General features: G+C 51.6%; 6 protein-coding genes across 6 annotated transcripts; 4 read left to right on the top strand and 2 right to left on the bottom strand.

Annotated features, from left to right (window-relative positions):
* Window positions 1-110: 110 nt before the first annotated feature.
* On the top strand, window positions 111-470 carry P174DRAFT_375425 (uncharacterized protein; the record flags this gene model as incomplete). Its single annotated transcript, XM_024822623.1, has 1 exon — window positions 111-470. One exon carries the CDS (start codon window positions 111-113, stop codon window positions 468-470), a length of 360 nt encoding a protein of 119 aa, XP_024679301.1.
* Window positions 471-1054: 584 nt separating this feature from the next.
* P174DRAFT_394392 (N(6)-L-threonylcarbamoyladenine synthase family protein) lies at window positions 1055-2610 on the top strand (the record flags this gene model as incomplete). Its single annotated transcript, XM_024823630.1, has 2 exons — window positions 1055-1170; window positions 1240-2610. The coding sequence occupies 2 exons, from the start codon at window positions 1055-1057 to the stop codon at window positions 2522-2524; spliced, it is 1401 nt and encodes a 466-aa protein (XP_024679300.1). The 3' UTR covers window positions 2525-2610.
* An 11-nt stretch (window positions 2611-2621) lies between these two features.
* P174DRAFT_444473 (uncharacterized protein) lies at window positions 2622-3669 on the bottom strand. Its single transcript, XM_024828093.1, has 5 exons — window positions 3588-3669; window positions 3307-3518; window positions 3233-3241; window positions 3084-3161; window positions 2622-3028 (listed from the first exon to the last, which is right to left on the bottom strand). Exons 1-5 carry the CDS (start codon window positions 3608-3610, stop codon window positions 2937-2939), a joined length of 414 nt encoding a protein of 137 aa, XP_024679299.1. The 5' UTR covers window positions 3611-3669; the 3' UTR covers window positions 2622-2936.
* Window positions 3670-3795: 126 nt separating this feature from the next.
* On the top strand, window positions 3796-7946 carry P174DRAFT_444471 (putative PHD finger domain protein). The gene is made up of 4 exons (XM_024828092.1): window positions 3796-4424; window positions 4459-6399; window positions 6421-6552; window positions 6610-7946. The coding sequence occupies exons 1-4, from the start codon at window positions 4033-4035 to the stop codon at window positions 7706-7708; spliced, it is 3564 nt and encodes a 1187-aa protein (XP_024679298.1). The 5' UTR covers window positions 3796-4032; the 3' UTR covers window positions 7709-7946.
* A 434-nt stretch (window positions 7947-8380) lies between these two features.
* Window positions 8381-9769, top strand: P174DRAFT_271157 (RNA recognition motif domain-containing protein). The gene is made up of 5 exons (XM_024821521.1): window positions 8381-8525; window positions 8621-8720; window positions 8790-9135; window positions 9199-9481; window positions 9548-9769. Exons 1-5 carry the CDS (start codon window positions 8486-8488, stop codon window positions 9637-9639), a joined length of 861 nt encoding a protein of 286 aa, XP_024679297.1. The 5' UTR covers window positions 8381-8485; the 3' UTR covers window positions 9640-9769.
* Window positions 9770-11126: 1357 nt separating this feature from the next.
* On the bottom strand, window positions 11127-12336 carry P174DRAFT_444468 (DPY30/SDC1 family protein). Its single transcript, XM_024828091.1, has 2 exons — window positions 11754-12336; window positions 11127-11651 (listed from the first exon to the last, which is right to left on the bottom strand). Exons 1-2 carry the CDS (start codon window positions 11924-11926, stop codon window positions 11555-11557), a joined length of 270 nt encoding a protein of 89 aa, XP_024679296.1. The 5' UTR covers window positions 11927-12336; the 3' UTR covers window positions 11127-11554.
* Window positions 12337-12400: the final 64 nt, after the last annotated feature.

Raw genomic sequence — 12400 nt, 5'->3', positions numbered from 1 at the left:
AAGTCTTCACCTCAAGTTGCACATCTCTCTCTCTCTCAGCGTTCAACCATACTCCGTCAAGACTCAACAATCACCGTCTGTTAAATCTTTCACCACACAATACCGTCAATATGAGACCCAAGCTGTCTGTTGTCACTTCGACCGCGCAGAGCCTTACTCGTCCTTCATTATCGCTGAAGTCTCCTGGTCCTTTCCCCCGCACGCCAAACTCGCCGGTTCCCCCAAGCCCAGGCGGAAAGCGTTTCTCGAGTATGCAAGCGCAGTCATACGGTTACACCAATTCGTGTAAATCAAAGAGCATCCTCAAGAAACAGCCCATGGCCAGTGCAACCAGCCACGCAGAGAAGCGAATCCAGTTCCAGGGTACTCCCACCGTACACTGCGTGACGCCAATCGAGAACCCTGAGGAGTATTACGGCACCTACACGAAACTGTCAAAAGAAGAGAGACGCTGGATGGTGCGTGAATGAGAGGTTTAATGAAACGATGAGGTACGGTGTTTGCCCAGACACCAGATCTGCCAAAGCCCAGACCACAAGGTCGACAGTTGGGTTCCCGGAGACGGCATGTTTTCTGGCGTCTGCACCCGGCTCCGACTTTGGGATCCTCGCAAGAATCCATAATTTTGCATTGTCGGTGCAATGCATGGATTCGGTGATTACTCGAATGAAATCTCAGCAAGAGAGATAACCTGAGAAACAGTGTGTATATAGATACTATTATGGTTTATGACGTGATGATACGATCCAAATGCATTCTTTATGACTTGAAGTGTTAGTTGTGATCAAACTATGGTGAAGTCTAGATTTTAGGACGTAGACCGAGATAGGTGGACATTATTACTCTTTGTACGACAGCCCCCAATGCGTGTTATCACCACCTAAGCTGATAGCAGCACAAAGTATCTAGTAGATATCGTCTCTGTTGCTGGGTTGATACCTGTTTAGGGCTGTATTCCAGGGCTTCGAGGGTCCGTGCGGGTTCCGGGGGAATGTTTTTCGCAGCGTACCTAATGCCATGCTAAACCGAAGGACCACTTTCACTACATCTCTCAATGCTGATTTCGAGATCTGCATCTGCCCTCCTCCGTGGGAGAATATGCAGTGCTTCCAAAGTGATTCAGACAGCCCGAAATCGAGGACTTCTGACCCTCGCCATTGAAACGTCATGGTAAGTCCTCTTGCTACCGTCGGACAACACCCCCAGCCTGAATTTCGCTCACTTATGTCCTCCCTCTAGCGACGATACGTCAGTTGCGATTGTCGAGAAAAACGACCGATCCCCAGATGTTTCCGCGAGAATTCATTTCCTCGAGAATGTGACGGCAGATACCAGGGAATACCGCGGCATTCACCCCATTTTAGCACTTGAATCGCATCAAGAGAACCTGGCCAAACTCGTCAATAAGGCCCTCGGGCACTTACCTCGAGCAGCAGAAGATGGTGAAGATACATCGAAAAGGATAAACCTGTCAGATGGCTCTGAACGACGCAAACCGGATTTCATCTCGGCTACCCGCGGGCCTGGGATGCGCGCGAACCTCTTCACTGGACTCGATACAGCCAAAGGCCTGTCTGTCGCATGGCAGATCCCATTTGTCGGCGTCCATCATATGCAAGCCCATCTCCTAACTCCTCGACTTGTTTCCGCCATGAGCCGAGCGCAGCACGGCAGCGATGTCGCCTCTACTAACCCACCCGTAACCCCCGAGTTTCCCTTCCTCTCCATACTGGTCTCCGGCGGCCATTCAATGCTGGTCGAGTCCACCTCTATCACAGAGCATACGATAATGGCCTCGACTGCAGATATCGCGATCGGTGAATCTCTCGATAAAGCAGCACGAGAGATTCTCCCACCCTCGGTCCTCAACGAAGCCAAAACTACAATGTACGGCAGACTGCTGGAACGGTTTGCCTTTCCCAACGGCAGCGCAGACTGGAGCAGCTACTGCGCTCCCAAGAGCCGAGGCGAGGAGCTGATCAAGCATCCAAGCCCGTGGGGCTGGACCCTCACGTCACCCTTCGCCAATACCCGACAGCTGCAGTTCAGCTTCTCGTTTTTACCGAGCATGATCAACAAACTGATGGGAGCGAAAAAGACAGCAGGCGAGGACGTCTCCAATGAGGAGCGAGTTGCTCTGGCCCGTGAGGCAATGCGCGTCTGCTTTGAGCACCTTGGTTCGCGGACGATCATCGCTCTTGAGGAGCTGCAGCAGGAAGCGCGGAACAAGGGTGTCCCAGAGGTCAAAACGCTCGTTATTAGCGGTGGAGTCGCGGCTAATAGGTTTCTGATGGCTGTGCTGCGGTCATTCCTTGATGTCCGCGGGTTCGGACATATTGAGATTGTTGCGCCGCCGCCGTACTTGTGTACTGACAATGCGGCCATGATCGGGTGGGCTGGGATTGAGATGTTCGAGGCAGGCTTCAGCACGGACCTCGGTGGTAGGGCTCTTAGGAAGTGGGCTCTTGATCCGCGCGCTGAGGACGGTGGTCTTTTGGGCGCTGACGGGTGGATGATAAAGTAAGTCGATGATACTGTATACTAGACTGCTCTCTACTGTACCATACGTGCATTGCTTTCTGTACAGTGTATTTATAGACCAAGATGCGGATCATGAAGATTCTCTCGTTATCCTTAACTTGCATGTACTTTTCTCGAATATGTTCATGTCATAGCCATCTACCAGTACAACAGGAGAAGATGCCAAAGGAATAGCGGTAATACCCAGAGTTCCTAACGCATACCCCGAGTTCGCCTACCACACTGACCACGGCGCTCACTCTGGTAATAACCAGCAAAAGCCAGCAGCAGCAGTATATCCTCGATTCTTCGTCCTGGACCGAGGCCCCTGAAGCCTTACTTCAGACTCGGCTGGAGAACGGTACCACCCCCGTATGTTTCTTCTTCGCCTAGAGCTACTACTGATCCTCTTAGAATCAACCTCCAGGAACAGTAGCTCCCTGGCGCAACGCGGTCACCTGCTTGCGAAGCTCGAGAAAGAAGTCCTTTCCATTCGCCATCGTGTTGGCTGCCCATGTGTTAACAGCGTTGGACTCTGACAGATCGGTGGAAGTATGACGTACGCTTTGCACCCCAGGGTCCGCTGGCACGATTGTTGTTGGCATCTTTTCCACCTGGTCTGTAGAAGAAAGGCTTGGGCTCTGGTGCGGTGGTCAGCGACTCTTCTGCTCGTGGCGGATATGTAGGTTCCGGATGGATGGGCGGGTATTACCTCCTGGGCCTAAAGGTAACAAATAAGTGTTAGTGGATCCTAGGGAATGGAGTAGATAACGAGAGAATGCCTACTTCTCCGTAGAGCTGCTTTCAACTCTGTGGAATTGAACCCGCGCACAGGAACGTGCTCCTGAGACGGCCCGGTGGCGAGTTGCTCACGGGAATCCGACCAGGGAGCTGAGCTCTGTCCGCTGCGATTCCCGCTGTGTGCGCCCATGTTCCTCGAGTTAGAGTGTCTTTGTCCCGACTGGCGGTTTTGATCGTACGGACGACCTCCGCGCCATCTAGAAGTACACCTGTCAGTAAAAAGATCTGGCTTATTTACGCATAGAATTTGAAAAGAGAATGCATACCGTTCTTCACCGGGACCACTCATCCTGGAACAAGCTGATTGCTGCGCCGAAGAAGTAAGTGAGAATGATGGATAAGCTCCGCGTTGCTTGGGAATATCTGATCCGGAGTGGAGTCTCCGCTCTGGCTGGCCCAGGGCGGTTAGCGCCAAGACATTGACAGTAGTGGATTGCGGACGTCCAGTTGCCGTCGCGTCGCCCCTCGCCGTCGCCCGTCATGGCCGTGGAGCCTTCTATTTACAGCTGTTGCTAATTCATTCCATGCATACTCCAAGTCATGAGTTGCGCTTCTATGTTGTTTGATTTGGTTTCTCTGCAAAGCACGGTGCGGCCTAATCTTTACGTTTGAAATTTGAGGCTCAGCGGCGAACTCAACGAACCGCCATTCAGGGACGCTTTATTAAGCTACCTCCAATCAGTCTCTGCTATTTCATGAACTTTCTTTAGGATGGCGCCGTATTCTTCATCGAAATACCGCTTGTCGGCCGGCAGGGCCTCGCGAAAGGGTCCGAAAGTTACTCTCAAGGGGCCGAACCCTGAAGCCAACGAAGGCCCCCCTCTCAAGAAACGACGATACATTCCCGGAGGACCTGGAGGTGGAGGGAGATATGTCGAAATAGACGTAGATGAACCTCCCAAGATCAAACGAACCCCCATCGGACGGACCTCATCCTCACGAAGCCGCCCTGCACCCGAACCTGCGCCCGAACATGCACCTGCACCCGAACCCGAACCTGAACCTGAATCCGAGCTGGAGCCTGAGCCTGAACCTGAACCCATAGCCGAACCTGAACCTGAACCACAACCAGTCCTCCTCCCTCCACCCCGCCGCCACCCCCTGTTCCGACAACTCCCCGTCGGCCCGTCTGAGAAGGGAGAAGTCGCAGAGTCGTGGTCGCTATGGCTCGTCGACCGCCGCCGCTTTGGCTCTACAGCAGGGAGACGGGTACAAGCCGCGCGAGGAGCGCGGTTGGGAGGAGTTCCACCCGGACTTGGATATCGATGCCAAGATTGCAGTTTTCGACGCGGAGGAAGTAGATCGTCCGGCTCCGTCGACACCCATTACGGAGATATTGCAGTTGAACGGTATCGATATTAATGGGAGCAAGGATCCGTTAGCGGAGCTTATCAAACTCCATACCAGTGGCGCGTCTCCTTCACCTATCAAGCGCAAACCAGGTCGTCCTCCCCGTCGTCCTGAGGCTATCCTGAATGCCCTCGGTATCACACCTCAGCCGAAAGCTATACCGCCACCGGGTCCAAACCCCCGTGAGAGGCTCACTCTCCCAAAACCTTCGTTCCGGTTGCGGGATCCATTTGTCTTCTATGACCAGCCAGGTGTTGGCCAGCAGAACTACGTGGACCGGACGATGGCGAGTGTGGGCTACCAAGAAAGTGATCTTTTCGTCCGTCATGAGCGGCAGATGATTCGTATGACTGAGGGAGCGCAAGAAGACGATCTGGATATTATCAACCCGCCCACTAGCGAGGGAGAAGTCAATGTCTCGGTTGGCAGAGTTGAATATGACATGGATGAGCAAGACGAAAAATGGCTGGAAGACTACAATGCGAAGCGAAGAGAAGAGCAGTTAGAGCCTATCAAACCGGCTGTCTTTGAGATTACCATGACGAAGATCGAAAAGGAGTGGCATACTCTGGAAAAACGTATACCGAAGCCGAATCCGAAACCTCCACAGACACAACGCCCTCGGTCAAGCTCCGCAGCAGCCGTGAACGGAGAAACGACTGCTCCGGGCGAGGAACAAGACAGTAAATGCGCTATCTGCGACGATGGCGATTGCGAGAACTCCAACGCCATTGTTTTCTGCGATGGCTGTGATCTCGCGGTGCACCAAGAGTGTTACGGTGTTCCCTTTATTCCCGAGGGGCAATGGCTGTGTCGGAAGTGCCAGCTGATCGGACGGGGATCCGTCAACTGTATCTTCTGCCCGAACACGGAGGGTGCTTTCAAGCAGACTACGAGCTCTAAGTGGTCTCATCTCCTCTGTGCCATATGGATCCCAGAAGTCTCCCTTGGCAATCCCTCGCTCATGGAGCCAGTGACTGACGTTGAGAAAGTTCCCCGAAGCCGTTGGAAGCTAACTTGCTACATCTGCAAACAGCGAATGGGAGCTTCAATTCAATGCAGCAACAAAAACTGCTTTGTTGCCTTCCATCCTACCTGTGCACGGCGCGCTCAGCTTTACCTCAAGATGAAGTCCGGCCATGGGGCTCCTGCAATTATGGACTCTCATCTTCTCAAGGCATTTTGTGATAAGCATGTCCCTGACGATTGGCGCTTGGAGCATGGCACCGATGCTGCTACGGCGGATGCTATAGAATATTACCGCAACACAATGCAAGGCAGGCAATGGGGTGACAGCCAGGCGACCGCTCTATCGCTGGAGCCATCCCATCCTTTGGGAGCCGACCCCGGCGAACTCGATGGACAAAGGACACATACCCCGCGCATCACGCTTACTGTTGGTGGTAACAAAAGAAAGCGCATTGGTCCACCAAAAACGATATGGAAGCTCCCGTCTGGTGCTCCAGTTATTCCTCAGGTTGTCCTTAACTCTGTAGTGGCGTCCCTTCAACGTTTTGGTGTTCGGCAGAGGAAACAGTATGCTGAAGATGCCTGCAAGTACTGGACACTCAAGCGCGAAGCCAGGCGAGGAGCAGCTCTTTTGAAACGACTGCAGTTGTCATTAGAGACTTTCTCGTCAATGGAGATGACACGAAGAGATTATGTCGCCATGGGAGTCAGTGGTGGCAAGCGACTGCAGAGACGCATTGAATTCGGTGAAAGATTGTCGTACGACCTGGATCGGCTCAGGATGCTGTGCGATGAAGTAAAGAAACGCGAGCGGGAAAAGTTGAAGGATGCGGAACTTTTGAGGACCATTGTGGATACCGTATACTTCCCTATTTTCCCTCTGCTCTGGCCTATCTATGACAAAGCTCAAGGGTGAGTATTCTCTTTGGGTCATCGAAGGGTAGAATTTCCTCGCTAATGGCATCTTAGGCTTGACGGAAAAGGTGTTTTCAAACAAGGTCTGCTTTCTCTACGAACGAAACTTCAGCAGCGGTACTACACATCGGTTGCAGCCTTCTCGGCCGACCTAGCTTCCATATTCACGTCGGAAATAGGGGTTCAACCTGCCGGGGACACTGCTGAGTTACAAATGCAGATCAGCGGGCGCGCTCCTGAACTCCCTCTTGAACAGCGTGAGAAGAGGAAATTGGCTAAGCGCATCATTAAGGCCATTCAGCCCGCTCTCGAGGATGCGATCAAGAAAGAAAGCGAGCTCAACCGCAAGCCCTTCGAAAAGGAACTGAAAGAGCTGGATCTCATGTTTGAGAACAGCGTCCTCTCCCGAAGAGGATCAGTAGAAGAAGGATCTGCAGAGCCGGCTGAAGGCGAAGCGCATATCGCTAATCAGGTTTCTGGTGAAGCTTCGGATGGTGTGCAAGAGAAAGTCGGTGGTAAAGCAGAGATTTCTACCAAAGTCGAGCCTCAAGAGGAATCTTCCTCCTCAGCCATACCTGAGAAGGCCGAGGATACTCCTATGCCTGACGCTGGGAATGAGCGGTCTATCGCAGATGCTCAAGTACAGGATACTCCCATGACTGATTCTGCTGAACTTACTGCTTCGGCGGCTGTGACGGAGCCGGAAAATCAGACTGCTCCTGCAGCATCGGCAGCAATTCCCACCAGTGCTCAAGCACAGCAGGAAGGCGAGCCAGGCAAGGAGGAAGTTTTAAGCCCGCCACTACTCGCACAGCCGGCCGAATCCCAGAAAGGGCTCCTCACACCTCCACCAAGCTTTCAGGGTGATCCGCAGCATCCCTTGTCACAGGGTGGTATTCTATGGTACATGCAACCATTCGATCCCGTCGGAACGACTATCCACGAAGAACGCTGGACCGGTCGCGATGTCATGAGGGGGATGAGTGAGGAGCTTAGCGAGTTGGATGAGGATGAATTGAAAGACTTGGTAGACGACGAGATGGAGGGAGACTCGGCGCCCACGGATACAGCCGCTGCTGCGTCAGACGCTCCAACCAGCGAGACGGCTGTGAAAGTCCATCGAACTCGGAGGCGATGGCGTGGATTCAAGTGATTCTTCGACGTACTTGCGAACATGGTTTTAGCAAGCTTTCTTTCTTCTTCGCGATCCTGTTTTGAATCCTTCTCTATTCCCCTTACGAGTTTTATTTCGAGCCTTAACCTTAGAGATGGGAGCAAAGGCGTGTTATGAGTGTTATAAGTGTGTGGATGAAGCATTGTTTTGCGCATTGTGGTCTTTGCTAAGAATGGGAATCAATTGATTACGGATGAAATGGCCCTGAGTTTACTGCAAAAAATCTATTTCTCATCTTTAGATAAGTAGGAACTGTCTCAGCTTTTACTAATTTGTCAACAATACTCCGTAGACACTCCTTGTTGACAGGACAGGTACATGTCGTTGCTGCAGGCAAACACCAGGCGTGCTGAGGCTTGGCGCCATCCACACGAGAAACCGCGCCCCGTCTGGAATTGTTCGCCTCGCTTTTTCCTGCTCCGTCTCTCCCCCTTCCTTTCCACCATCATCATCATCATCACCCATCCTCCTTCCATCTCCCATCTCTTTCATTCCTCCTTCTTTTTCTACTTCTCCTTCTACTGACGGAGTCTGATAACTTCGGGTTTTCAGCATTCCTAACGCAGCCTAGTCTAATACGCGACTGTTGCTGATTGGATTTTTCTGCTTTACTTTTTTCCCCCTTCATTCAACCACAGCCTGTTGCCGGACGTGCATCTCGCGCGCTCTTTCGAGTAACAAGCTTTGTTCATCTTTTTACCTCACTTATCACCTATCTACTTTCTTCGTTTCATCCTCCATTTCAAAGTCGACATAATGTCTGCTGAATACGATAACGAGAACGGTCGCTATGACGGTATGTGTTTACCTAAGGACATCGCGATCGACAACTATCATAGTCGTCAACACAGCGGTCACAGTACTAATTTGTTTTGCTTCTCTCAACTTCAGACGAGCCTCGCTTCGCACGCGACCGCAGCGCTTCTCCTCGCGATGAGCCTCGGGGCGATCGTGCTCGCAGCCGTTCGCCCCATGGACGTGCCGATGACCGGTAATTTCACCCTTAGATCATCAGTCCCTTTGTATCACTTGAACCAGCACGCTGACATCTCTTGTGCAGTGCTCCCGTCGATTCCCGCAAGCCCGACGATGATGAAGAAGGTGCCATCAACCCCGGCTCGAATCTCTTCGTCACCGGTATTCACCCTCGTCTGACCGAGTCCGATATCTCCCGTCTGTTCGAGAAGTACGGCGATGTCGAGAACTGCTCGATCATGTTGGACCCTCACACCAAGGAATCTCGTGGCTTCGGCTTCGTCAAGATGGTCACTGCCGAGCAGGCTGATGCTGCCAAGGAGGGCCTGCAGGGTGAGGTTATCGAGGGCCGTACTCTGAGCATTGAGAAGGCTCGTCGTAGCCGCCCCAGAACTCCTACCCCTGGCAAATACTTTGGACCCCCAAGCGTGGTAAGTCCTCATACCCTTGAGTCTCAAGGATACAATTCAACTGCTAACTTGTCCCTTCTGCAGAATTCCGTGGACCTGGTGGCCGCGGCGGCCGTGGTGACCGTTATGATGACAGACGCGGACCTCACGGTGGCGGCTGGCGTCGCGGCGGCGGCGGCGGTGGTGGTGGTGACGACTACCGTTATGGTCGTTATGACTCCTACAGTGATCGTCGTGACTATGGTGGTGGCCGCGAAGGCGGCCGCGAATACCGCGACCATCCTCGTCGTGAATATCGTGACGACTACAGCTACCGTGGTGGCATTGATCGCTACGCCTCCGGTAGTGGTGGTGGCCGTGAAGAGCGGTACGGTCGCGAGCCTCGCCGTGACGATCGTCGTGGCTATTATGATCGTGATGCTAACCCTCCCAGCTACGGCGACGCCCCTCCTGCCCGCGAACCCTACGCTGGCCGCTCTTATGAACCCCGTGGTGGTGAAGACAGATACAGTGGCCGGTAGGTGAATTGACGACATGGGAAGCCAACACTCGAATCGGGTTCATGCAACGTAATTATTCCCCATGTTAGTCTTTTCCTCTTTTCGCTGGCTTTTCCCCATCTTCCTATCCTCCTGCTCCTTCCTCTTGTGACGTGCCATTACTCTTCAAATTTCCTTGAAACGCTTCTATTTCGAGAGTTTCCCTACAATTGGGTCTCGATTCCACGGCCGGCTCCAGGGCGTGGATGGTTTGTTTTCTTGTCTTCGAAGGAAAAGTCGTCTTCACATGCACATGTGTTTCCGATCGGAAGGCCACCAGTTTTGCGACCAATCTCTCAACCACTTCAAAAACAAAGCAAGAAAGAAAGGCCAGGACAGAATGTGTCGACTCTCTTCGGTCACGGACTGATATTTTCATTTGTTCATCGCTTCGATACACCCGGGAAATATGGCGGCAGGGAAAGAGAAACAAAATTTTCACAATAACGTTGTAATTGTTCGGATTATCTCATGCGTCAGCACTGCTACATTTGCAACTCTTCCGGAAAACTTGGTCGTTGTCTCGCTAGTCAGCTTTTCGCCTTATTGCGTCTTATACAGCTTTCTCTACGTAACGACTCGATTGTATTCGGCCTGAAACACATAAACAAACAAAATGGCTTCGGCCCATTCACCCACACAAGGACTCTATTCTTACGCCTTGTTTGAACCAAACTGACTGAACGGGATCCTCCTTTTCCTCGCCAATTCTGCCACAGCCGCTGTTATTTGTGCCTGTAGTATCGCCAACCCGAGGACAGCCTTCTGCAAATGGCATCTCCTGTGGCACCGGACCGGATCAACTTAGTCCAAAGTAATACCCTGGGTTGATTCACTATCTACAGGCCTGCTGTCGCACCCCCAAGGGCTGGTTGACATGTCGGTGGCACTGATTGATAAAAATAGCTCGAGAGGTAAGGATAAACATTAGGAAAAGGATACTAACGTCAGATACAGTAATAACTTCTGTTCTATCACTTGCCTTGATCGAAGTTTTGGGGCAGAGTTCTCCTTTCTCATCCTACTACAACCTTCTACTAGCCCTGCGGTGACGGTTCTTTCGTCTGGCTCTGCTGAAATACTAACAATCAAGGTTTTATTATTCTTGTTACACACGGATTTTATGGTGCCTAGTAGTTTCTTCTAATATGGAAGATCTTCTTGCAACATGGTTCTTGTGCATGGAGTAGTCATCATATGAAGTCTTGTCGGAGATCCTAGTCGTTCTGATCTCAGCCGCTGTGTTGGTACCAACTTCTATTGCAATATTCTGTAGACTGTTGCCATGAGTCGTTATTGTATAACCTTTATTATCCAATTGATTTTGCTTAGCTGACCTGTACGTCATCCTGTTTGTTACAGGGCATGTGATTTCAAGGTTGATGCTGAATGACATTGAAATATATATATACTGCAATCACCGCCAGGTCGCATCCACGCAAGACTACAAAATGATTACTGTGGTTCATATAACGGAGAAGATATTTTATGTCGTCGCCTCTAGAGAGGCAATATGGACCTCGAGATTAAGGCTCTCTCTATATCCACAATATGAAGGCAAAAGTCGTACAATCCTCGCTGAATCTAGCTTGCAACATAGATTGAAAATCTTGTCTGTGGTGGGATGTTCTCCCGTGATACCGAATAACCAAAGCCGAGCATTTGATGTCAGCACAGTGATAATCTGTGGTACAGACAGATTGACGAGAAGACCATGTCCCTTCTCATCAGGATCGCCAGCTGCTCTCAGTCAAGGGCCGGTGTGGTGCTCATCCTCATGCAGACGTGAGCAATCAGTTGCCTTTTCTGAATCTCGCTCCATGAGACACAATAGATCATGAGGTAACCGATCCCCAGTGGAATGTACAGCGCTCGCTAGCGCCATCGTCTGAATCCCCAGCCTACTCAGGCGACTTTTTCACGGGCACCGCTCCGCCCTCCACCTCGTTGCTCTTCTGAATCAGAAACTCGCCTAGCATGCGTAGGGGATCTGAGGGTCTGTTGCAAAGGTGATATTAGTCCTAGTCACCTTGTCCCGCGCAGCCCTGCGCTGAGCCATTACAACGCAGGCGCATTATCAAGCAATAAGAAGCCACTCACTGTTCCTTCACGACGGATTTCATCCCCTCAAGCAAGTACGGCACTATCTTTTCGTTCATGTATACTCGTGCGGGCGCGCCGCCTGGACGGAGCTGCGCCGCGGGGGTATTCGACTCTGCTCGCGGGGTATTTGCTGCGCCGGTGTTGCTGCTAGGTGTTGCTCCGTTGCCCATGTTGAGTAGATGTAATGCGCATGGTCCGGAGGTCGGATCACTTTGTGGGAGTGAATTGTTCAGAGGCGCAGAGGACGTAGAGGGTATTTCTTTCTTGATCGAGGCGGCTGAGTCGGGTGACTAAAGACTAGTAGTTAGACGGATGGGAAGCAATCTCAGTGTACGACCGATACTGATTGAAGGGAAAAGAGAAACAAAGCAAGAGTAGACAGAAAATTAAAAGTGTTGTCGCAATTGGAACGAAGAAAGATCTCCAAGGGCGGAGCTTGCGGGCGGAGCTTCTTCAAGCTCTCCACTGTGGGGATGGCCATGAGGGGAGAGTATTTCTCACAGGAACGTCCGCCATGGCTACTATTATGTCAAACGATGATATATATACAGAGTGCGAGGATAGATGTTATAATTCATGCGCTTACTTTAGATACGTACAATTGCGCCTTCATCGGCGCTGCTTATCTTACTGCGGCCTGCCAA

Source organism: Aspergillus novofumigatus (genome assembly GCF_002847465.1).
Source record: "Aspergillus novofumigatus IBT 16806 chromosome Unknown P174scaffold_7, whole genome shotgun sequence".
Lineage (NCBI taxonomy): Eukaryota > Fungi > Ascomycota > Eurotiomycetes > Eurotiales > Aspergillaceae > Aspergillus > Aspergillus novofumigatus.
The sequence above is the reverse complement of the archived record's forward strand: the minus strand, read 5'-3'. Positions and strand labels throughout refer to the sequence as shown.

Bases quoted from the DNA above. Each gene is read 5' to 3' on its own strand.
- P174DRAFT_444473 (XM_024828093.1), bottom strand. From the start codon at position 3,610: ATGAGTGGTCCCGGTGAAGAACG. The intron at 3,519-3,587 runs GTATGCATTCTC...GTGTACTTCTAG, and splicing joins AGTGGTCCCGGTGAAGAACG to ATGGCGCGGAGGTCGTCCGT. The intron at 3,029-3,083 runs GTACGTCATACT...ACACATGGGCAG, and splicing joins CGGACCCTGGGGTGCAAAGC to CCAACACGATGGCGAATGGA.
- P174DRAFT_444471 (XM_024828092.1), top strand. From the start codon at position 4,033: ATGGCGCCGTATTCTTCATCGAAATACCGCTTGTCGGCCGGCAGGGCC. The intron at 4,425-4,458 runs GTTCCGACAACT...CCGTCTGAGAAG, and splicing joins CCACCCCGCCGCCACCCCCT to GGAGAAGTCGCAGAGTCGTG. The intron at 6,553-6,609 runs GTGAGTATTCTC...ATGGCATCTTAG, and splicing joins ATCTATGACAAAGCTCAAGG to GCTTGACGGAAAAGGTGTTT.
- P174DRAFT_271157 (XM_024821521.1), top strand. From the start codon at position 8,486: ATGTCTGCTGAATACGATAACGAGAACGGTCGCTATGACG. The intron at 8,526-8,620 runs GTATGTGTTTAC...TCTCAACTTCAG, and splicing joins CGAGAACGGTCGCTATGACG to ACGAGCCTCGCTTCGCACGC. The intron at 8,721-8,789 runs GTAATTTCACCC...TCTCTTGTGCAG, and splicing joins CATGGACGTGCCGATGACCG to TGCTCCCGTCGATTCCCGCA.
- P174DRAFT_444468 (XM_024828091.1), bottom strand. From the start codon at position 11,926: ATGGGCAACGGAGCAACACCTAGCAGCAACACCGGCGCAGCAAATACC. The intron at 11,652-11,753 runs GTGAGTGGCTTC...CCTTTGCAACAG, and splicing joins AAATCCGTCGTGAAGGAACA to ACCCTCAGATCCCCTACGCA.